Raw genomic sequence first — 26,056 nt, 5'->3', positions numbered from 1 at the left:
GAGGGGTACGGAGCGGGGTCAGGCACATCAGGCATAGAGTAAGTCCAGTCATCTACTGGTGCTGTGTCCGGGAGTGTAAAGGGATCAGAAGGATCAGTGGGATAAGTAAAGAAATCTGGGTCTCCCCCTCCACCAAAATCATCATCATCCTGTGGAGGTGGTGTATGAGAAGGAGATGGTAGAGGTGCAGGCGGTGGGGGTTGGGGGGATGGAATAGGAGGTAATGTAGGTGAGGAAGGACGTATGGGTGAAGTGGCACAGTCCTTCTTCTTTGGAGGTGCTGGAGGAGGTGGTGAGTCCAGCTTCCTTTTCTTGTAGGGCACCACTGTGACATGTCCAGTTTTTGGATTTATGTAAATCCGTTTTTGCTTAGGATCGGGTCGAAAGAGTTCCTCAGTGTCCGAAGGCGGCTGTGGCGCCGACTTTTTCGGGTCTTCATGGACGTGTTTTGGCACCGAAGATGTTTTGGGTGCCGAAGAACTTTTCGGTTCCGGTGGATTTTTCGGTGCCGAAGAACCTTTCGGTGCCGATGAGCTTTTCGGTGCCGAGGAGCCTTTCGGTGCCGAGGAGCCTTTCGGTGCCGAGGAGCCTTTCGGTGCCGACGAGCCTTTTGGTGTCGGTGGAGACCTCGGCGCCGAAGAACGTTTCGGTGCTGGTGGAGATGTCGGGACCGAGTGACGTTTCGGGCCCGATGGAGATTTCGGTCCCGAAGCCTGCTTTGGTGCCGAAGGTATTATAGGCACAATGACATGAGGTTTGCTCGAGCCCGAGCCACCTACAGGCTTACTTTTATTCGGAGCCGGGCCCGAGGGCAGGGCTTCAGAAGATGTTTTTGGGTCTCGACTGGGCCCAGTTGGCAGAGTCTTGACCAATGTCTTTTTGGGTGGTGTTGGGTTAGGGGGGCTGGTACTCACAGGCTGCCCCGGATCTGAATCGTCGGCCTCTGACACGATTTGGAGATCTTCGGAGTCATCGTCAGGGACGTCCTGTGCAAAGATGTCTTCTGGTTCCGGAACCGGCTTGGCCATGATATGGCGTCGAGCTCTTCGGTCCCGGATGGTTTTCTTCGAACGGAATACGGCGCAGGCTGGACAGCTGGATTCGTTGTGGCCTGGTGAAAGGCACAAATTACAGACCTCGTGGTGATCGCTATGAGGGAACTTTGCTCCACATTGGGGGCATTTTTTAAAAGGTGTCCTTTCCATCAGCCGCGTCCGGAGTCGGTCCGATATAGTTTTCGACGTCGAGTTTTGAAGTTCTGAGAGTTGTAGTGATTGCTATAAGTTTTCTGCTGGAGCGGAAAAAAGTTCATCCGAACCCAATGGCGGAAAAAAACAATCTGAGGATGGAGTGGATGCCCATGCGCACTGTTGTCCAGGGGAGGAGTCATCAATCTCGTGACCAAAGACTTCTTCCGAAGACAACAACCTGCAATCATCCGAGCCCAACACCAGATGGCGATCTTATCCTTAGTGTGTGATCTGCAGCTCATATGCCTCGAACTTAATGTTTCAAAATGCTCATGTAAGTAGACTTGTCAAGTGCCAGGACAGTACTTGATTGTTTTTCTTTTAATTACAAATAGGTAGAACACAGATGAGGTTAGAAATTGGAGAAAATGGGAGAGCAGAGAGCACGTCTAAGAGGATAAACGGAATGAAAGAGTGGATGTGAGGTAGAAGAGTGGGTTCAGAGCATGTTTGAATAAAAGGTGCTAGAGGGTCACTATGGCAATTCAGCGATAGAGGATCACTGGCAATAACAACCCTTATTTTTTACCTCCAGCCTTTGACATCATTAACAGATTGGTGCAAAGGAACAGCCAGCAACACATGGGCATTTAAGATCTTTCTTTACAATATTTTTCAGTGGACTGACCCAGAGCCTCTACAGTCCATGACATGTATGTTTTTTCATGGAGTCACTAGGACTGTTACTTAGCCAGCAAAGACAGTGCAAATGGTACACAGACTCTTCTCTCCCTTCACTGCACCACCTCTGTCTGCTATGTTTTCACCACTCTCCTAACCTATAGACACTGGCATTAATCTTCCAGGAGAAAGTCATAGTAGGCTATAAGGGTCACCACTAATAAAAATAAAATAAAATGGGAGAGGCTGAGGTTATCTGTGGCACCCAACAAAGAAAGACAACAAATAGACAGCAGAGTTCCAGGGAGGAACGGTATGCCACAACTTTAAAAAATGATACGCAAGGGTCCGTTAGGCAAAGAACTTAGCATTTCAAAAATCTATTTGGTAAGGATTTTAATGTGGTGACAGGAACGGAAGAGAAGGATATCATCTGTTTATAGGACAATCTGGTCCGCCACACCCTCTCCCCAGATCAGAGCATCAAATCTAATCCACACTGCCAGTGGCTGAATAGCCAGAGTAAAAATGAGGGAAACAGGGAGCACCCTGCCCAGTACCCCTATGAATTGAGAATCTGGGGATAATATTTAATTCACCTTTACCGATGAGTGGAGCTGACAAAATGGGCACACACATAGGTGATACAACAGGGGGGGGAGCAATGGCGAATCCCATGTAATGCAGAGCTCCATGAAGGAAACCACAGTCTAGAGAGTCAAAAGCATTCCAAAGGCAATGAGGGTGCTAGTGCCAATAAGGTGGTGTAGCTGGGCTTGGGCAGAATGCACCATGAGAATGCAGTGAGGTATGAGGTATGAACCCACATTGGTCTAGGAGGGCGAGCAGCGTTAACACCCTAAGATGTCTGTTAAATAGGACTTGAACGTAGAGCTTAATCTCTACATTTATAAGAGAGATGGGGCAGTAGACTGCGCATTACTTCAGAGAGCACACAATGGTGGGAAGGTCTGGGTCAGGGGGAAAGCAGTCTCTCTCGATGGCCTCATTGTACATCTTAAACAGGGGAGTCATAAAAGGAGACATTCATTTATGGCAGTATGCAATAGTGGGGCTCCGGCATCTTTCTGCGTTTCATCTCCTAGTGCCTCCTCTATCTCGGTTTGGGTCGTCCAAGTCCGCTCACTCAAGCGCACTCAGAGTTGGAAGGGGGAGATCAGTAATAAGAGAAGCTGAGCCTCCGGAACAGAACGTGCTCCCCTGGCACATAGACATTGGTAATAAGTCGCAAAAGCAGATGCAATCCTAGCTGCCATTGAAACCTGGCTGCCAGTCGCATCAACAAGGGTAAGAATCACTCTGTAAGCGGTGTCTCTGGTGGCCAACCAGTAGAGTAGTTTACCCAACTTGTCGTCCCACTCATAGACTCTCCTAGTAGATAGTGAAGTTCCTCATCAAAATACAACTGTCTTAAAGCTCTTTCAACTACCAGCTGGTGCCTCACCTGTTACCCAGGTTTGTCACTCTCTTCTCATTCCAGTGCCAGAATACTCTTTTCTAGGGTGAGTACCTGTTGTTGCTTTTCCCTCTCTCTTACTTTCATGTAGTCTTTTGCAATGCACAGTGGCTTTCCTGGACACCCAAAGCATGCCTTGCGATTCCTCAATGCCACGATTAAGGTAGGCCTTCAGCTCTAGCATTATAAATTGTGTGAAGTCCTTGTCTAGCAGACACTATGCATTATGTCGCCAGATCAGTTTGGAAACCCCAGTTGGGAGTTCCAGCCAAAGCATGAATGGGGAGTAATCAGCTATCCCTTAGGGTAGGATTTGTGTTGTCATTGTGCACAAGATATCAATTTCAGGGAGCAAAAAAGGTCAATAAAAGACAGTGTCCAGTGGGTGGCTGACATATGAATATACCCTTTCACCAGCAGGTGGATGCAAGGTATGTTAGGCATTGGACAGCTATCCTCTGTTGCCCAGTCCCAAGCTGCTTTGGGAGATTCAGTGAAAATGGAATTGGAATTAAGGAACACTTTGTGCCTGACTGGGTAGCTAGCAAAACCAAAGGGGATGATGGACGGAGTGTTGAACATTGCAAGCACTCACCCCCAGTCAACTGATCTGGGTTTAATCCATCATCATTCTTTAGCTCACTCCAGTTCAGACATGGCCATATGCAAATCAGTCTGATCCTGTGCCTCATGGGAACAGTCCAGCCCGAACTACCAAGCCATGTCTTCCCTGTACCGGAAACAAGCATCCTGGGACCGGTTTCGGGTTCTTAACCCTCATCAGCCAGGCTATCTTGAATCCAGTGGCAAAGTGAGAAAGGGACCCACATCTGGGCATACCCTGCCAACTTAGGGCGAACTTAGCAAAACCAAAGGGGATGATGGACGGAGTGTTGAACATTGCAAGCACTCACCCCCCAGTCAACTGATCTGGGTTTAATCCATCATCATTCTTTAGCTCACTCCGCCACCCCAGTTCAGACATGGCCATATGCAAATCAGTCTGACCCTGTGCCTCATGGGAACAGTCCAGCCCGAACTGCCAAGCCATGACTTCCCTGGACCGGAAACAAGCATCCTGGGACCGGTTTCGGGTTCATAACCCTCATCAGCCAGGCTATCTTGAATCCAGTGGCAAAGTGAGCAAGGGGCCCACGTCTGGGCATACCCTGCCAACTTAGGGCAAAGTCCCAGGATGCTTGTTTCCGGTCCAGGGAAGATCTGGCTTGGCAGTTCGGGCTGGACTGTTCCCATGAGGCACAGAGTCAGACTGATTTGCATAGGGCCATGTCTGAACTGGGGTGGCGGAGTGAGCTAAAGAATGATGATGGATTAAACCCAGATCAGTTGACTGGGGGTGAGTGCTTGCAATGTTCAACACTCCGTCCATCATCCCCTTTGGTTTTGCTTTTTTTTTTGCTGGGTATCTAAGCATGTATTGGAGTTTCATGCCTCGCAGTTTCTGTTGGACAGCATCAAAGAACTTCCTATGTTGTTGCACCTGGCGCATGAAGTCCAGGAACACCATAATGCACATTGATTCATACTGCAGCATTTCAGGCTCATATAATGATCGCACCTTTTCCGTACAGTTCAGCAGCTTAGTGATCATGGGGCTCGGAGAAGCGCTCGGGCTGCCTCTGCGCCAGTAATGGGTGCATTCTTTCTACTATGAAGCACACCAACAGTTTCTCAGTAGGCATCCATGAGACTATCCAGTATTCTAAAAAGTGCTCTGGTGTTGAACACACTGTACCCTTAGGGAAGCCTGCAAAGTGAAGGTTTCTTCTCTGTGCCCTGTTTTTGAGGCTCTACGCGTGGTCTTCTAGGATTTAGTTTGACACCGTCAGGCACGATAGTGGTCTTCAATGCTTGCAGTGTATTCTCCAATTCAACAACTCTGTATACAATGTTTTGGAGGAGAAGGGACAAGTTTTGGTCTCCAGTGCTAATCATGAGGCCTGTATAGTTTGTAAACTAGAGTTTAAGCAGAGTCAGTGTTGGACTGGAAACTCGTCGCCAGGTCTGACCGTTAGTCTCAGACGTTGGGGCAGTGATTTTGTCAATCTTGGTTTGCGCATGTGAGAAGGTAGGCTTGTTGTGCTAAATAATCACAACAGTGGATTCAAGTGCAACTTGCATCAAAACTACAGTCTACTGCAGCATGTGCGTTCAGGCCAGTAGGACAGATGAAGCAAGAAGCGGTCTGTCTGCTAGATAAGGACTCCTAGTTCAACAAGGAGCAGGCAAACTCCAGTCTGTACCTCCCCCACAGAACAGTCCCTATACAGGTGGCCACAGCATGACAGTCCGCCTCCTCGCAGCAGGGTTTATAGGGTGTGTGGAGTGAAGGTGTCAACCAAGTTGTAAGGTGGAATCAATTGTCCGTCCGTGACCACAAAGGTTACCAACAATAGCCCAAGGACTGTGCCCGAACCAGCAACCCATTTTGTGGTGTGTGCAATCCCATTTGATCCAGCTGGACCCTTCACTCGAACTTGACACTGGCCAGAAGTAATCAGAAGTGCAGACTGGCCAGGACTCAGCCCGCAGGGGGCGCACACAGTGTAAGCTTCACTGTGGCAGACCAACACTCCTCTTGGTTCAAGATGTCCCTCCAGGAACCAGCCACTCAGCAGGACAGCGACCGGAAAGCCAGTCTCTCACCATACACTCCCAGCAGAGGATGATGGTCATAGGGGTGAGGCCCAGTCTGAGACCAAAGGATAAATCTGACTTCCCCTGCCTACCATGGGTTGAATCCAGTCCTGGATGTCTGGTCGGTACCACAGTCCTCTCACCTGGGGAGGCCAACCAATGACACGGGGAAGCACCTCCACTGGAGGCCAAGACCCCCACCAATCTGCTCTTCACCAGGTGGCGTCCTGATGGTTCTTGCCCTTGACGTCACTCCCTCTGGGCCCCAGCAGCTGCCATCGTGCTCGCTCTGGGGGGACCTGGCCGTGGGCCATTGCGCTACTCCAGGCCACGCCACGCCACGAAAAAACAAAAGAAAACATTTATTTTAATGAGCAGCTACATGAAAGATGGCAAATGTTCAGAAAACATACAACGTGTTCACAGGAGCTGCTGTGGTGGCAGCTCCTCTGAAGTCACAGATCTTTGCAAAGCAAGCGAAGATCTCTAAATATGGGTCTGTAGTCCGCTAAACCTTGAATAACCCCTTAAATCCTAAAACAAAGGCATTCTGTTGCAAACCATTATGTACATTTTGCCTATCTAAGTAAATGTTAGAATTAATACAATTTCATAAACTAAAGAAACATTTTCGTATCGGAGCTCAAAGCAGTGACATGGTAGCTAATTAAAGAAATATTTTCGTACCTGAGCACGAAGCAGTGACATGGTATCTAAGGCTTCTTCTTGCTTATAAAGGGTCTGCTTCATTTCATCAATCTGGGATTGTTTTGCAGCCAATGCTTTCTCTGCTAAATTCAATTGCTCATTCAGATCATTCATGACATCCTTTGGGACACTTTCGGACTGCAAAGAAGAATAGAATTTATTTGGCAAAGAAGATAAAATAGTGTAATTGAGAATATGACAGCCTGATTACCCAGTAGATGGCAACCGACTACCCAGTAGATGTTGGGCTGTCAATCCCTTATTTACATTCCTAATCTGTCTCCAATCCATCGTTTCGTAGTTGCTTAATCCACCATAACCAATTTTAGTATACAAAAAGTCAAAAACTCACAGTAGTTTTATACAGTAATAAAAAATGTACAAATATTTTCTAAACCAAGATTGCAGATAAGTGACTCAAGGAAATATGCTCAGAAACATTAATTCCACAATCTAGAACTTAGAAATAAAATCAACTGTTAAAACTAAAACTTAAATTCATACCAACTATTATAAGTAAGGCAAATTATGAGTGGTTCATACACAGAGCGAAATTCAATAATTGAAAAACATCGCTTAGAATCCTATACCCAAAACACAATTGAACCTTATCCTAGGTGTAGGCAATCAAACCAGCATTTTTAAGATTTACGTTGCAGGGTTCTTTACTTCTCATGAAATAAAACTAATGTAGACCCAGCATACTGTTGCAGAGGTGATTTAGATCCTAAACAATGACAGTTGTCCAGTATTATTACTAAATTATATGAATGAGGGCATTTGTCATTTTATCCCATATGTAAAGCTTGATCACTGTTTATCAAATCAGCCACTCTCTCTCCATACATAGTGACTACTGAATTTGCCCACAGTGGTCTTTCACATGGCAAATTTAAGACCTAGTTAACATTTCATCAAAATAATTGGACCTGGTTTTGCAACGCTGCAGGCCCATCATACAACTCATTTTGAAGATTTTCAATGATTTTAAATATGAGAATCCCCAGATTTCTACTCCACTGCATGCTCCCACTTTTTGTTTACTTGGAATGGTTAAAACATGTTAGTCAATGGTCCCGCTCCAAATTTGTTGTAACATAATAGTTCTTAAGTTAAGTTTGAGAGAATAAGCTTGCGCTTGGCTACTTGACTTGCTCATGTACCTTAATTGGTAACTCTAAGTCGCAAGAACTCAAAACCATCAATCAGAAGAATTTCCAGATAACACGGTTGAAGAATCCGGACACAACACAAATGGGTAAACACCCTCCCAATAAAGTGGATTACCAACCTCGAGGTTAACAAGTGGGACACAAGCAACAACTATCACACATTCAAAGGAGAATCGACCTACCCCAGACAATGGATAAAAGTAACCACATGACCCCCGGCCAGGATTCTACTACAACAAAACGAAAAGATAAATTGTTATTTATCCCTGAATACCTCACTCAAGGACCACACGATATCTTGAATAGAGGGAACATCCTCAAACTTTTCAAATCCATTTCCGAACTGCGTCATATTGAATCTAGTGATGTAATTTCAATTGAATTTAAATCCATCAGAAGTAACCAAGCCACTGAACCAATGCTAATGACTTTTTCAACAGTAGCAATTAAGGAGCAGGTAATACTAAGGTCTGATCAATTTAACAAATGGGACATTAAAATAGTTCCTCAAACCGAACCACGGTACCCATCGGTTCTTTCAAAATCCCCAGCCCCATTCGGACCACCATCTTTTTCAATACTAAGATCAGCTGAAGGTCGATCCCCCGGAAGGGCTACCCAACCTGAAATAGAGAAGTCCAAAACCACGGCGGTTGATTGGGCATGGCTGCCAGTGGCCCTGGACGGGGGAAACCACGATTGAACTGGCGCTCAACCCGGCCTCTCAGTATGTTCGTGGAACATTAGCGGCCTTACCTCGAAATTTCAATCTCCAGACGTGATAAAGTTTTTAAAACACCTAGAGGTTATACTATTGCAGGAAACATGGTGTTTGTCGAGCCTTCAAATAGAAGGATATTTGGAATATAGAACTCCGGCCCAGAGGATGCACATGACTGGCCGACCCAGCTGCGGCCTTTCAATCTACGTTGCAGCCAAGTTAAACGCTAATATTGTTCAACTGACATTCGAGGAAGACTGGATTTCCGATATAAGGATTGGCAACTCCAAACAGACTGAACAACTGCTCTTGATTAACGTTTATCTCACCAAGCACTAGGGAGAAAAAATCCAAGTTTGACCACTTAATCCAGATTTTATGTAACCTACAAAGTAATCACCGAAGAACATCCTGTTTAATATCTGGCGACTACAATACAAACCTTTGTCAAGAACTTCCTGAAGAGTATGATGCATCATGGCCAGATATATTGGAACAAACAACGCCTACCGGTAACAAATATAGTAAACTTGGCGAATACATGGTGCTACAATTCAGCCTCCTGGGTTACACAATTCTGAACGGTCGCTTCCCCATGGATAGTCCACCAAATTGGACAAGAACAAATGGTTGTACTCATTCCTTTCTAGATTACACCATTTGCAACAAGGAAATGCTCCCTCTGATTGAGAATTACAACATAGCTGCATGAGGAGACAGCGATCATCGACCCCAAGTGATCACTGTGTCATTCCACGTAGCACGGCACGTCGCGACAAGCCAGACAACAAGAGGAATTCGTACAGAGAACCTCAAAAGGTTGAAATGGTCAGATCCTATTATACCAACAATAATGATTAAATGCAGGGCTCTGCAAGGTTTAAGGAGCGTCAACGTAATTTCGCCCACTACATCATGGGAACTCTTCTTTCGGGAACTGCTTAAAAACTTCCCATGTACCACACGAAAAACCAAAAAAGGTAATTCAACAATAACAACTGCTGAAATTAAGAAATTAAAATCATTGCACAACTGTGCATTAAGACAAGCACGTAGGCACCCAGGGGGAGATCACTTATTTAATACATACAAGCAAGCACAAAAAGCACTTTGACAAGCAATATTCTCAGAGAATAATAAGCGCTCCGAGCAGTTCTGGCTAAAACTGATACATGCAAGTAAAAACCATAACCCAAAATCTTTTTGGTCGCTTGTTAATTTGAAAACACACAATCAAGGAGGACAAAGTAGTGCGAACATCCCTGAAGTTGAATGGGTATCCTTTCTAATGACCCACTTTGAAAAACCAGAAGAGGAAGAAGGTCCATCGGCCAAACCTCCAACTTTGGCCCCTCAATTCAACTTACGCCAATCGCAAGGAACAATTCATGTTGGGACACCTGAGCAACCCACTGAATTGAACATAAGGATGCCATCGGTAACCGACACCAAATCGCTGCTCCAGCAAGAAGAATCGCCTAAATGGGTACCCGCAACACTAGAAATTCTAACAAAAAGAACAGCGCGAATTATAACCGAGGGCCGCTCAGATGGAGCTCCCGGGTCAAGTGGTCTACCCCAGGCTCTGTACAAACAGGACACCGACTTTTGGGCTAAACAAGTGGCACCCTTATTTACTTACTGCTGGACTAATCTGGTCTTACCGGAATCTTGGCGTGGTGCCATTATACATCCAATTTACAAAGGTGGCAAGAGATCAGATCCAAAAAATTACAGGATGATTACTCTATTGGATGTGGAATCCAAATACTACGCCAAGTTGCTCCTTCAATACCTGGCGTCTTGGGCCACAAAAAAACATCTTATACCCTTTAACCAGACAGGATTTGTGCCAAAATCAGATACCATAAACAACCTGCTTGCAATATCTGTCGTGTTGGATAAAGCGGCAGGAATGCTAATGCATGGCTGTTTTGTTGTCTTCAAGGCCGCTTTCGATCGCATGCCCAGACGCCAACTATGGCTCAAACTGCGGAAATGGGGGACTCCACCTGTGCTTTTACAAGCCATAATCGAGCTACACACTAACACATGGATCCGTATAAAACTTGGAAACGGATCCTATATCTCCAGAAAAATACAAACATCATGTGGAGTAAAACAAGGTTGTGTGCTGGCGCCCCTTCTTTTTAATCTCTTCATTTCCCATCTGTCGGAGTCACTCGACGAAGTCAACTCTCATCTTCCAAAACGTGCCGGGGTAAGAGTTAGCGATTTACTGTATGCTGATGACCTTGTCCTGCTTAGCCACACCAGGGTCGGCTTGCAGAGACTACTCGATCGGCTGTCTCCCTATACCATCGAAAATGAATTGGAACTGAACTTATCAAAGACAAGGGCCATCACCTTCGGGTTAAGGAAATACCAAGGTGGTGGTTGACAGTTCAAGGGTAAAGGTATTGATAGGGCCGCTTCATATAAATATCTGGGGGTCCACATGGACAGAAGGGGTTTATTCTCAAAACACAGAGACAAGGTAGAAGCCAAAGCTTTGACAATCCAGGTGGCATTTAAGAACCTCGCAAGGCAGTTGTCCGGTCCAAGCCTGACACGTCTTATAAGTGTCATGAAGGCAAAAACCCTCAATTCCCTCACTTACAGTTAGGAGATCATGCAAGGGAAAGATAACAGCCTTGTGAACAAAATAATAACAAGAATCTTCAAACAAGTGCTGAGCCTTCCAGAAATGTCATCCCCCGCTCAAATACAACTTGAGTTTGGTGTCCAAGATCAACGAGTGGTAGGGGCTGGAGCATTCATCAGGTTGACAATGAAAAATATATTCCTAGGCAATCAATATTGATACAAATGTCACACACTGAATATGTTGATGTAGAACCAAAAAGGCAAAATTACTTTTAATAAGAGCCAGTGTACCATATAGCAATAAAATTAAACTTTTTTTCCTTTATTGTCAATAAAAGTTAGTATTTTGTTTAAAAGACATATAACTAATACACAATGCAACATTTAAAAAGAAACACGTTTTTTTTAAATATGTTTCATGAATTATAAAAATTATACACTGTATAATTCAAATACAATAACAAAAACTTCAAGAAACACAATATTAAATAAAAAAAGTGAAAGACAAATACAAACATTCAAAATCAAAAATTCATAGAAATTGAATTGCGGCAATAGATTGTCTTCGACGCGCGTTTCGGCGCACTAGCGCCTTCGTCAGGCCACACAAATTTCCTGAAAATAAAAGGTACACTGGCTTAACAATAGTGTAACATCATTTTGATGATGACAAATATAGCTATAAAATTAGCTATAAAATTAGCTCTTCCAAGAATAGCGAAAACAGACTCCAACTATATGTGCAAGTGATAAAGTAGAGGAGATAAAGAAAAAGAAAGAATAGTGACCTAGAACAGAAATACGTGTACTGTTCAAATATGCAACCAATATAGACATTGCATATTGAGATTGGTAAAGAGAGGATATATACACCGTGATGGTAAAAAGACCAAATGATTCAAGAAAAGCAAGAAAATCCCAGGAGGAAATATTTTAAACCTGATGTGAGAAAGATAAAGATACCAACCAAGATTTAAAAATCGAAACACATAACCTGAAGGAGAAACTTACTCGTAACAATAAATGAAGTAAAAGGAGGAGGATTTTCAAGAGCTGATACTGGTTGATTGGATTATCTTCGGCAAGCATGGCTTTTTAAAGAGACACCGATGAGGCAGCGAGAAAGGCCAATAACTTCTGAAGAAATATACAATTATATATGAGTTATTAGAGTGGTATAATCTTCTACAATATGGTGTCTAGTTCGTATTAGACTGAGGAAACAGGTGGTATAACCTACCTAATTATAATCGGGAAGAGTGTAGATTTATATTCTTATTATTATATATTACTTCTTACACTGATATAGAGGCGTTTTATCTTCTTCTCCACAAGATACGGTCTGCAAATGGTAAAATAGAAGCGACATAGTTTCAATATGAAAATAATAACCTAATGTTGCGGTAATTGGCAAGAGTTTTTTAATACGAGATAGGGAGTACTATACTATACGATGGCCCCTAATAAGTTTGAGATACAAAGGGATTCGGTAAAGCTCACCTAATGATGAAAGACCTTCGTGGGGAAAGGACGCGCCTCACCGTGCTCTTTTCTTCTATGGAGCACTTTCCTCCATATGCACGAATCGGCGCTTGGTTGGAAGTTTAAATCGGTACGACGATACGTCACTCGGTCAGGTGGTCAAGACGTAATGATGTAATTACGTCTAGAGAGAACGAATTAGGTAACAAAGATCGTAATGATGTGGTTGCGTATAAAGTAATAGAACGTGAATACAGGGGCGTGGCAATATATTTGAAAAAAACTCAGAAAGTATCTCATAGGAACGGGACTTTTTTTAAAACAAATAAAACTTTATTGTTTAGATATCGCTATTTTACCAACCCAGCACTGGTTGCATATAATGAGTCAGTACATTGAATATCTCGCTTACGTTTACAGCCAAAAAATATATTATTTGGAAAGGAATGGAAATATCACCATTTTATTCTGTTTCTTATGGTATTAACTTTATTTATAACGGTCTTGGAAAGACTAGACCTACCAGCAATGGCTATAAATACATGCACATTCTAAAAAGATTAGTGAACTCAGTATGTAATCAATGGGACAGGAAATGGAAGGAAATATAGATGGTCCACGTATTAGATGACATATCGGATGGCATTCTCCCAAGGCAATTCATTGTTAAGGCCGCAATGGAATGAATTGAGGACAAAAATCCCCAAAACTTCCCTTTTCTTACGTACCTTACAGCAGCCACTGTTCTCTGAAATATGGATTTTCTCTAAAATCCGCCATTTAATTTCTTCTGGTTTGTGTCCTACGTCTAAATAGTGTTTAACTAAAGGCGCGGACATTTTTGCTTTGCGGATGGCAGAACGGTGTTCAGCTATACGAATGTGGGCTGCTCTGGATGTTTCACCGACATAACCAAGATTGCATGGACACAAAATGAGATAAATCACATTTTGTGTCTTGCAATTCCATAGTTGTGGTGCTTGGATCTTATGGCCATTATGTATTAAGGTTTCACCTTCCAAAACTTGGTCACATGATTTGCATGTAGAGCATCTCACAGTACCTCTAATAGGTTTCATGCCATCAATGTTTTTTTTAATGAAAGGGGTGTCTGATTTAAACCTCGAATGCACAATCATATCTTTCAGATTTTTGTTCCTCCGGTGAGCAAATAGAGGTTTGGCTATCTTGTTTCCTGCTTCCGGATGACTATTTAGAATATGCCAATTGGCATTAATTATTTGTTTCACAGTGGCATTTAAGGTAGAGTGTCTAGTAATACAGACTAGTTGATCTTTCTTTCTGCGTGTGTTATTGGTAAGGAGATGATCCCTATCATAATAGCGTGCTCGTTTATAAAATTCTCTTATTAGTCTCCGTGGATAGCCACGGAGTAAGAATATTTCTTTCATTTTTTCTGCTTGGACATCAAAGTCCGACAAGTTTGTACAATTGCGGCGTACCCTTAAAAATTGGGAAAACGGGATACTATTTTTCTGGGATCGTGGGTGGAAGCTGTTAAAGTGAAGGAGAGTATTTTTGGCTGTTGGTTTAGTAAATAACTCTACTTGTAGTTTTCCCGAGTTGTGTTTGATAAAAATGTCTAGGAATTCCACCTGTTGTATACTGCTATGAGCTGTAAATTTAAGATTAATATCCGCCAAGTTTATCCACAACAAAAATTCACCAAGAGTATCTTCCCCATCAGTCCAGATAAAAAAAGATGTCATCAATATATCTGGACCAATGGGAAACAGACTCAAAGAAGGGGGCCACTTCATTATAGATATATTTTTTCTCAAACAGAGCCATATAAATATTGGCTATTGTGGGAGCAACAGAAGCTCCCATACTGACTCCTTTAGTTTGACGATACAGTTGTTGGTCGAACTCAAACGTATTTTCTGTGAGAACTGTCCATAGACATTTAGTAAAGAAAGGCCTGGAGCAAGGGATCTTGTATTCATCAGGTTGTGCAACAAGCTATGTACTTCCAGATAAGGAAGCTTGGAGGCTTTTTTGTGGCAGGAAATTTCAGCCGGTCAGCTTGGGAGATCATTCCGCCGTTATCTACAAGACTCTTTAAAACTCCTGGATGCAGAGGAAATCTGGAGCTCCAATTCATCGCAGCAGGCACTCAAAATCTACATCAAAAGAAACGTCCGCTTCTGGTCCTACCATTCGGACAGAGCCTAACTGGCACAACGTAACCATGCCTGATCAATCATATCAGGGCTTAAGCCCGTGATCGTGGCGCCTCATATGTCATGCACCTACTCAGTGATGTGGAAAAAAAGATTTTTGGCCCTCAGAATGGGTGAATGCCCATTTTTGTATCACTTGCCAGGTTGGCGCCGCACAAACACCAATATAACGTGCAGGGGGTGTGGGAGCAGCAAGGAAACAATCGAGCATGTGGTATGTCTTTGCCCCGCACTTCTTAATGATCAAAAGATTTTGCTAAAGGGCGAATGGAACAAACACGGCATTCCCACTTGTCGACAAGCCATCCTTGCATCTATGAATCCGGACAATCCAGTGCGTAATATCCGGTTATCCAAGTTTGTCACCAGAGCAGTAAAAAGACTTATAAACTGCAAGAGCCAGAAAGCTAACAACTGTTAATCCATAACGGGGAGATCTAAGCCCGATGTTGTTTTGCCGATCTATTTACTTCATTGCACTACTTCACAGCGGTAGAATATGGCTTTTTCCACATTGTTTACTTACTGTCCTCTGTCTTGTGCAACCCTGGAACTTTTAATTATTATATGTAGGGGTTCTACTTATTTACAAATAGAATTGCACTATTAGCAGTTTAGCTATCAGTTTTTTAACAATGACTAAGGTCTTGTCCCATGGCCTTAGTTGATGCCAAAACTAGAACGGATCACCACGGCTCTCAACTGTTTCTTAACTGTTTCTTAAAAAGGGCCATTTGTCTAGATGAAGTTTACATTTTAATAGCATGAACAAATATAGATTATTAGGTTCTGAAAAAAATGTTATTGTTGAATTTCACACCCTTCTATTACTTACCATTTGCTTGCGCCGGTATTAATGTATTAAATGGCCGCATTAAGGCGTCTTTTCCAAAAAAGCATGAGGAAATAATGTAAGCAATGACACAGGAGTCTAGTTAATGCTTGTTTACTACCCTATGTGTAAATATTTTAGCAATTGTCCGATATACGTTTTTTTATAGATGCACGTCCATTATTGTAATGATTTTTACTAATCAAACAATAAAGTATTCACTAGCAATTTAGAATTATTTTTGAAAAACTATTTAGTTTGCCTGTACAGAGTTTCCACAATTGGTATCTTGCACTTGCCATTATTTGGATCATGTTTCTCTGTGACAATGTAAATGCCATCAATAGCTTATGCTTCACATAATCCGTTGTAGCCAATATAACGGTGGTTTTCACATGTAGTAATAGGAACTAGCAAAGCCAACAGATCTGGCTATAATGTGCTAATGCATACAGAGGTATGAATAAATGCTCTTTGAATGCATTTGCACATTAAAGCCGGACCAATTGGCTATGCCCATGCTTGTTTGTTGTATGTATTTAGTGACAGTACATAAATTTGACATTCGTGGCCATGAACCTATCAGCCGTTGTAATGGAGTACAAGAGGTGACGACAGATACATGTTACATGGGCCGTACTTTCTATTATTGTGTAAAAATGTCCATACATGAATGCCCTCTAGAATTTCCCGCCGAAATAAATCAATGCAGCATGCACACAGATACAGCGTGGGTGGGCCTCGCACGCTGCGAGTGTTAAGCCGCAGCGGCTTTGACATCTGTCTTGCAGATACAGTGGCCTTCTACGAGACCCCGTGATGCCGGAGGCTGAATAGCAGTGCATACTGCACGTGATCTGAAAGGTTCCCGGGCGTGTGGAACTGCTGCAGAGGCCTACACTGACGCGGATGCTGAATTGCAGCCGGGACTAGTGGAGGCTCAGGCCTGCCCGGGCAAACTTAGGCCCCGGAGAAAGCACGTCGTCGGCGCTGCAGCCGTGGCCTGAAAGTATTGGGGCGGTGCCCATACTGACTGGCCCCTGACGTGTAGCGGTGGCTCACCTATGTGGAATGCATGAGTACTCAGGTGTGCCTGAGGAGCAATCAGCCTCGTGAGCGGGCCACTGGTCTTCCCGTGGCCTGGGTAGTGTGGCGCTGTGCCGCACTGAAGCAGGGTGCTGCCGGGGGGCCGTCTGGTGTGGACCAGGCCTCAGGCCGCCAAGTGAGTGCACAGACAGTGGCGGAGCCGGCGCTGGGGGGGCTGTGGCGTGATCGCTTGGCCCCTCTGTGGCGCTGGCGTTGCAGGCGCATCCGGGTGTGGCTGAGCGGCCCGGTTGTGTGCCCTGTGGGGGGCCACCTGCTGCCTCGTTGCACCCCACTAAAGTGAGTGAGGCGCCTAGGGGCCAGAGTCGTACTCAATCTGGCGCCAAAATCGAGAAGATTGTATGTGCACAGATAGATCTACGCACACGATAAACACCTCTCCCCCCGTGCGCCAGATAAGCAGATCCGACTGTCTTTGGGAACTCAGGGCAGCAGTTGACTCCCACGCACTGTTTAACAGAGGGCACTTGACTGTATTGATACCAAAGAATCTCCACCTAAAGGCAACATGGGAAAAAACAACCCCAAGCAGTCCACATTGCCATTTGAGAACAAACGTTTTACGCGCACAACAGACACCTGTTCTAAACCTGAAACAGAGTTAAGTACCAGGGACTGCGGGGAGAAACAAGATGAGGACTTACACGCCATACTGCTGGATGGCCGCTCCAGCATAAAAACCATAGACAATAAAATTGATGTGCTTACCTCAAGACTGGACTGGGTAAAAAAAGCAGGTTGACTCCCATGAGGTTCGCCTGGACACTCTGGAGACCCGCGCTTCAGATGACTACCAAGGAGCACATCCTCCAAATGGAAAACTTCTTCCCAGTAATAAAGGCCAAAAATGAAGATTTAGAGACGCGCTCCCGGTGCAATAATCTAAGAATTACTGGTTTGCCAGAAACTACAGCTCTACTAAAAATGGAACACTACATTGAGACACTGCTGCGGGACCGGTTTGGTTCAGTTTTGTCCCCCGTACTGATTGTTGAACGTGCGCATCGCTCTCTGGGGCCCAGAGCACCTGTGGGAGCAAAGCCGAGGCCTATAAAAGCACGGCTATTGAATTACCGGGACCGTGACGCACTACTACAAGCAGCCAGGAACCAAGGCCCCATTAAACACCAGGGAAATAATCTCTCCTTTGTCACAGATTACACGCCGCTGGTACAAGTTGCCCGCAAAGAGTTCCAGCCAACCAAGCACACCCCACAGCGGGCTTCAGTACAATACGCCATGTTTTACCCAGCAAAGCTAAAAATCATGGAAGACGGGCAATCTCACTTCTTCACGGACGCCAAGGTGGCATTAAAATTCACCAGAAAAAACAATGGTGGGAAAGCCCACTCTGTACCTCGCACTGTTCACTGGTTTGGAAAATATCCAAGACGTGATTTAACGAATAAATAAACTAAAGCATCAACAACATTTTTTGGTAAGAATCTTAATGCAATCATGTATTTAGTAACTCAAGTGCAAATATCATCATCAATTATTCATTGAAACATCATTGTTGAAACAATCATGAGGTACATCATATTAATCAGTCTTAATAGAGTGTACAGTGGTCATAGAAAATAGCAATAAAAACAATAATGACAATTTTCTTCATGTCGTTGATAGAAGTGCCCAATGCATTTCGGGATCTAAATCCCTTCGTCAGGGGCAGACCTAAAGTAAATATGAAAATAATGAGTAATTTTTGTAATATATACTAATACTGCAACGATGCTGTGGTGGTAAATGTTAGCCTGTGGTCATGGTGTTCATGCATTACTCGTGACGATAGCTAATACTTCACTGTATTGACAAGGTGGTAAAAACAAATGAAGGAGGAGAAAACAAGAAGAAAAAGTGAAAAAAAAGAAACCCAATGTCCTGGTGACTGTTGATGTTAATGATAGTGATGGACTGAAGCGGACAGGACTACTGATCTTCAGTGCTGCGTCTAGGATAATGGAGAGGGGAGAAATAGAGGAAATGTGGGTAAAAAAATGCATGAGGGTGACCAGAAAGGGAAAACACTATTTTAAAGTCGCTCACCTTAGTGGCGTTGTGCAATGAATAATGGGGGAGACCTGAGCGGTCAAGAAGATAATTGCTGGATGAAACTGCTGAAAGTTAAACATGAAATTAATAGGAAATCTAGATTGAAACTCGAATGCCATAATGCGTATCGCATTTGGTGAGCGCTTACCTCAAAAGAATGGTCTGTGGCGTTGTCGTAAATTTTACGGTGCAGGGTCCCGTATATGTATTAGAAAGCCAAGGTAAGAAACCGTGTGGCAATGTGGCTGATCGGCATGGAACAGATATGTAAGCCTGTAAATGATGAGCGTATGGTTAGTGCTGGATCATGGTGTGTGTGTAAAAGTGTGTTTGAAACCCGAATTCATGGGGCTTACCTAATTCCGTGATATTGTTTTTTCTGTTAATACATCCGTAGTGACAACGGATTCAGTACCTCAGCACCCTTTCATAATAGATAGAAACGATTCTCAAATTTGAATAAAATAGGTGTGCACCTTTCCCAATCATTTACATTAAAATTCACCAAACACATAAGCGCCAAGAAACAGTCCCCCCGCTTATCTCAGCAAACCAGATCAGAGCAGGCTCTAAGTGACAATGACTAAAGATACTGAAAAGAACGTATGCCGGCGTCTTCCAAAGTCACTAAGCGCTATCAGTAGCTAGGTCTCGTCAGTGGACCACACGATCATGTGCATGATAATCGATAAGGAGAGGAAAGGTCACATATACAACTAAACCACATAAAGGTTCACATGTTTAGCGATTCCACAAACTAATAACACGACCTGGTCACCCTGCCTCATGGTAGGGCTGTATGCCAGCGACCCAGGCCCCCACCAGGAGAACTCCCATGGTTCATAATTTTTTTTGCATGGGGTAAATACAGGGAGGGGGGCGGGTAGGGCAACACAACCTAGTTGTGGGGTTGGTGTGGGTGGGACTGGGGAGTTATTAAGTTCTTGGGGTGGAGGGAGTTAATTTTGCCACAATTTGCTGCAATAGACCGCAAAATTGAGAACTCAGGCAGGATACACAGTTTAACCTACAGTTTGTGTCATTGTGACTGTGCATTTAGGAGATTAACTGACCAACCCATTGTGTACAGCAGCACATTGCGTATATATCCACACCACCCAGCAACAGGCAAATGGCGGAGGTAAAGTTCCTCATCTGGAACATAAGAGGATTGAACGATTACAGGAAAGCTAGGCTAGTGCATTCATATCTAATCAGGCAAAAAAATTGATATTTGCTTCTTGCAGGAAACGCACATGAGAATTGGTGCGGACCCGAAACTAAACAACAGATACTGGGGTGAGGCACATTCAGTGTCATACTCCAACTATGCTAGAGGGATGATGATATTGATCAGGCGGGGGTCAGGTTGGACAACCTCTCACACATTAATAGATCCAGAGGGGCGTTATGTCATTCTAAGAGGCACACTGATAACGCTGGTCGCTATCTATGGCCCTAACATAGACAACCCAAATACTTTCGCCACTGTGTGGTCTAAAGTAATCTTGTTGGGCTGCGACACAGCAATATGGGAGGGGCGTAATTTCAATACCATCATGCAGGACACCCTGGACAGAGTGGGATCTGCCCGCCAAATGTATCCCAGAGCCACCCAACAAATTCTCTCAATTATGCATGATAATGGACTGTTAGACATATGGGCCCGCTGGCATACAGACATTAGAGAGGGCACCTGTATCCCATCGCACCATAATGCCTGGTCCAGACTAGACTAGCTGGTCTTGGGTGATGATGCGTCCTGGGCCACTGGCACTAGACACCTACCGCGCACGCTGTCCGACCATGCCCCAGTACTGCTAAGTTGGAATATACCGCACACTCTGCCCCGTGCATTCAGTTGGGGACTTCCCCCAATCCCCGACAAGACAAAGCCTTCAGAGAGGAGATACATAGGGAACTCGTTCAATATTTTTCCATTAACGAAGTTTCGGTAGAATCCCCATCCACGGAATGGGAAGTCTTTAAGGCAGTGAATAGGGGAGCGTGCATTGCTAAGCAATCCAGGGTCCTAAAATCACTTAGACAGACACTAGTGGGGCTTGAGTAGAATATATGATACACTGAACCCCTACATTACCAAACAGGTGAGCCTACACATCTTGCAACACTGAGAGGGAAAATCTTAGAGTTTGGTGAAGGGGTCGGAGGGGGAAACGTGTTTCCTGGGTAAAAACGCCAGAGCCCGGCACTACGGGGAGGGTGACAGACCAGGTAGGGCTTTGGCAAATATACTTAGGTAACCATCAACCTCAGCTTATATAACTGAACTTCTAGATGAGGATTCAACTTTACTCAGAGGACAGACAGCCTTGCTCACACGCCTCATCAACTTTTATTTCTCTCTTTACACAGCCACACAGGACAGCCCACACCCTGAGCTACAAAACTATCTGGATTCTGTAGAGCTGGTCTGGCTCAGTGATGCCCACCGGGCTTATCTAGCAAGCCTTTTTCTACGGAAGATATCATACAGGCCATAGGTAGTAAGCCTGGAGATAAGGCCCCAGGACTTGACAGACTGACGACTTCCTTTTATAAGACCTATGCAGTTGAGCTTGCCTCCCACCTCTTAGCAGTCTATCAGGAATCTTTAGATCGAGGTTCCTTGCCACCCACAATGAGAGAAAGGGTGATAATTTCTCTCATGAAGCCAGACAAGCCAGCCCACCTATGCAGCTCGTAATGCCGACTCTCTCTAATCAATGTTGACGCCAAAATACTCGCTAAGTTGCTCGCCACCAGGATGCAACCGCTCCTGCCGCTAATTGCCAGACCTCACCAGTCCAGATTTACACCTGGCAGATCTACAGAGCACAATCTGCGCACCTTCTTTTCTGTCTGCATCAGCTTGATCCTCAGTTACTGGACCTTGATGCCTATCTAGATGCTACGAAGGTGTTTGATTCACAGGAGTGGCCATACCTGTTCACTATATTACCCAGGATGGAATTTAGTCTAACTTTATCAAGTTGATCTGACTCCTCTATACTGAGCCCAGTGTGAGACTAAAAGCAAATGGGCTGCTGTCGGACCACTTCCCAATTACACGTGGAACCAGACAGGGGTGCCCTCTCTTGCCGCTGCTATTTGCAGTGGCCATGGAGCCACTGGCTGCCAGAGTGCATCAACACCATACAGCAAGAGGGCTGGGGTTTACGGATAGAGGCTTAATAATATCAATGTACGCTGACGACATTACTCTATATATGCGTGCGCCAGAGGAGAATCTAAACCCGGTATTGAGGAAGGTTCTTCAGTTTGGAGGCATGTCTGGAGTAAATGTGAACTGGGCCAAATCCACGCTTTTACCCCTGGCTGATGCCCCACTTAGGACTGAACTGGAATTCCCATTGACCTGAGCAACTGGATTGGTGAAATATCTGGGTATATGGCTCAGCAGAGACACACAAGAAATACGGCGTATGAATTATGGTCAACTGATGGAGTGGCAGGAGCGTAAGGTAGCCACCTGGTCCGCGGTACTATTGTCTCTGGTGGGTAGAATAGCCATAACCAAAATTATAGTCCTGCCCAAAACTCCTATATTTATTCACTAACGTACCAATCCCTCTCACACAATCATTTTTTGAGAAACTTCGCTCCATGCTGACCGCCCTCGTATTGGCTGGGAAGCAGCCGCGCATCAACTGGGAACTCTTGACGCTGCCGCTTTCGCAGGGAGGGTTGGGTGTACCGGACTTCTAACTATACGCACTGTGTGCACAAGCTCAGTATCTCCACCATTGGGTGCACCTGATCCCGTTTCAGCCCCATGTGGCAGTGGAAAAGGATGTTACCGAAGCCGCCCCCCCTGCAGGTAGCCCTATATCAACCATATCACAGAACAAATGATGAGGTGAATACTGAAGAGACATTGCGATGTTGTGGGAGGGATTAAGGAATCGTACCGGGACCTCGTCACAATATACACCCTCCATCCCACTAGCGTATCACATGCTCATCCCCCCTTTACAGGAGAAAGGAACTATAAAGTGCGCTCGCAACATGGGCCTAAACACTCTAGGTGATTTATACCTAAATGGTTGATTTCTAGATAGGCCCAACAGTACAGAAGATGTCCCAAGGCCAATTTTGGAGCTGCTCTTATACTACCAACTCAGGGCCTTGTAGAATTGATTAAGTTGGGCAGGGGATGCTCCAGCTTCCAGAAAAGGGTGGAAGGAGCAGAGTCGTCCCTGAAACAGGCACCGGAGACGGAGCCTTTGAACAGCGACACTCCGAGTCCCGCGTTGCATCAGTCGACCAATGGGGAGAAGGTGAAGAGCACTTGTGCTTCTTCGCCTCTTCTTGCGTTTCGACATACCCGAAGACCTTGACGACTTGGAGTGTGATGAGGAGTGGGGGTTCTGCGAACTGTCTCAAGACCTTCCTCTCGAACGAGACCGGGAACGACACAGAGCTGACCACTGGGTCTCCAACAACTTTCGGGATGGCTCCTGCAAAGACTACGGGTGCATGGTCCAGCAGTCAGAGCACAACTTCGGGTCATGGTCACACTCCAAACACCACAAGCACACGAGTTGCGGGTCCATCACCAACATCACCTTGTGGCAGGAACCGCAGGTCTTGAAACCGATCTGACGCTGGGACATCCCTCGCACACCAAGAGTCCAAGACTCAAAAAAGATGTCAACAAAAGTCACAAAATGGTTAGCCAAAAAACGGCTTACGGGTAGCTCTCTCCGGATCTGCGCTAGGCTGGCACGGAAAAAGAAAGAACTGATGTTAGCGCACAGATGCGGCCTCTGATTAGGCACAGCGCCGTCATCCCGGGTCCACAATACCGATGACCGACGTGGAGTCAACAGATACCTACTCACACACAGGGGTACTGCTAAAGAAAAATCTCCGGATCCAGATTGACGCCTGGGGGAAATTCTAAGGTAAGGAATCTACAACTAACCATCTCTTTCAGATAAGAAGTGCATGTAGTAATGAATACACTAGCCCTCTTATTACAACAATGCAAGGGTCAAATTCCACGATATAAAACATGTTCTCTAACGAGTAGCTCGTGAGCTACTGGTAGCTCCCTAGCTATCTGTAGGTAGCTCTCCCCTATGCAGTCTAACCTACAAAACTAGAAGCTATTGCTTGGTTGAAATAATATATGTACCAAACTTGAAAAGCATGTATGTGTAGCCAAAATGTGCACTTTTTCAGAACTTGAAGGCTGGAGAAAAATGGTTGAATTCCAAAGGCTTATATCAGAGTAATAAATAATGGAGCATTGAGTAGACTTATTTCCAATATTCAATATTATTACTTGGTGCAAAGGGCATTGCAGCTATGGCTACTATATATTACCCTCGTAGAGGAATTCCAAATTGACAATGCCTTTTTGACATTACTACTGGGGACCCTGCACTAAATTGATTACTGCTAGTAATCTTGCATATGGTGGCCACTAATGTAATCTTTTCTGATGGGATCACTGTCAGAACACTAATAATATAACTAGCTCAGGATTATTTTCATTGAACGTAAATAGCTCTTATGGTAAAAAATGTTGAAGACTCCTGATATAAAAACAATGGTGGCTGACTCAAATTGCATGTTATAATGACTGATGATTGGGGAAAATACTTGCAAAGCCTACTGAATGTGATGTTCTTTCTGCATATATTTGAAACCTTGTGTCCTGCCTCTTGATAAATTCCTTTGTGAACTAGTACACATAGCAAAAACCAGATATGCAGCCCTGGAGAGACTTCTATGCTATCCTTTATCACTGTTGATAGAGAGAGAAAAATCCTTAGTTATACTTGGCATTTAGAGGCTGGAAATGCCACTAGATGTCTGCAGCCCAGTTTGGTTGTAACCCACCAGGTAGCCAACCTTTTCTTCTTGTGACTTAGCAGAGTGCAGCAAGGGGTAGGTCTAAGAGGGACCAGGCCCAGCTTCCAACCCACCGTTGGGTAAACCCCATTCCACATGTCTGATGGGCAACACCCACAACCTGGACTCAGGATCTGGTCTGTAGGCCCTACGCCCAATATCCTTTGCTGCTCCAGGGCTTTACCTGTGTATTCATGATTTTGTTTTCAGGTATGCAAACCTTGAACAGACCTTAGGATCAGGAACTCCACTTCAATATTAGTGTTTTTTTCTATTTATTTTTTATTTTTGTGGCACTCTTGAGTCTTTGTGTGGCCCACACTGTCCTGGGCATAATGAATGTGCAGAGGGTTGTGTATGCCCCTTTTTGTCCCCCACCTACTGGATCCTCGGACAACGCCCTCTGCTGTGTAAAGGCAGCTGCAACAAAAAGAATCGTATCAAAGGCAGCCAAACACAGCAAACATGTCGATGGACCAAGGGGAGTTTTGTTGCAGAAAGGTAAATGTTGCAATGTTACTTACCCAGTAAGCATCTGTTCATGGCATGTAGTACTGTATATTCATATGCTGTGCATAATCCTGCCATCTATTGTTTGGCCTGGAGGTGTTCTTCGAAGAAAGTCTTTTGAATCACAAGGTATTGTGATTTGTCCTCTTGCCGGAAATGCACATGGTCATCACCTTCATTGTTAGATTGTTTGCCCATACGGCAGGTGAGGATAGAATGTGAAGCAAAGTGTTCTATAGGAGATATCCATGCATAGAAAGAGGAAATTAAAATATATAACTGCAATAGCACAGGTGTCCGGGGAGAAGGATGAGTACATTTGAATCTAGAGCACTACATGCCATGAACAGATGTTTACTGGGTAAGCAAATTTTTCTGTTTGAGGCCTGTGTAGCTGTAGATACACATGATTTGCATAGACTGTAAACAGTCCTCCCTAAAAAGCGGTGGCTAACCTGTGGAAATGGTAGCCTGTGGAGTGGTTTGACAAAGTGTAGAACTGCCTGACTAACAGATTGGCTTATTTGTGGGATAGCACATCAACACAATATTGTTTCGTAAAAGTATGTGGTGTGGACCATTTAGTTGCTTTACAATGGTAGCTACAGGAATGTTCCCAAGGATAGTCCTAGAGGCTCCTTTTTTAGGGCTCGCGCCTGCGTTGCAGTGCGCAACACTGCTCGCGCAGCGAGAGCCCTTTTGTATAGGGTTTGGAAAGCTGACCACACGCTCATGCGTGTGATCAGCTTTCGCCATCAGGCATTGGCTTTCACGT

General features: G+C 44.6%; 1 protein-coding gene across 2 annotated transcripts in view; it reads right to left on the bottom strand.

The window, feature by feature from the left end:
* OPTN (optineurin) overlaps positions 1 to 26,056 on the bottom strand; it is a 522,442-nt gene that overhangs the window by 107,186 nt on the left and 389,200 nt on the right. For both annotated transcript variants that reach the window (XR_014981292.1, XM_085652875.1), the window contains exon 11: positions 6,694 to 6,852. Coding sequence is in view for 1 of the 2 variants with exons in the window: in XM_085652875.1 (XP_085509001.1) it covers positions 6,694 to 6,852 (159 nt within the window). In the remaining variant the exon portion in view is untranslated. The remainder of the gene's footprint in view (positions 1 to 6,693; positions 6,853 to 26,056) is intronic.

The sequence above is a fragment of the Triturus cristatus genome, chromosome 4_1, assembly GCF_964204655.1.
Source record: "Triturus cristatus chromosome 4_1, aTriCri1.1, whole genome shotgun sequence".
NCBI lineage: Eukaryota > Metazoa > Chordata > Amphibia > Caudata > Salamandridae > Triturus > Triturus cristatus.
This window is presented reverse-complemented; position numbering and strand designations above follow the sequence as displayed.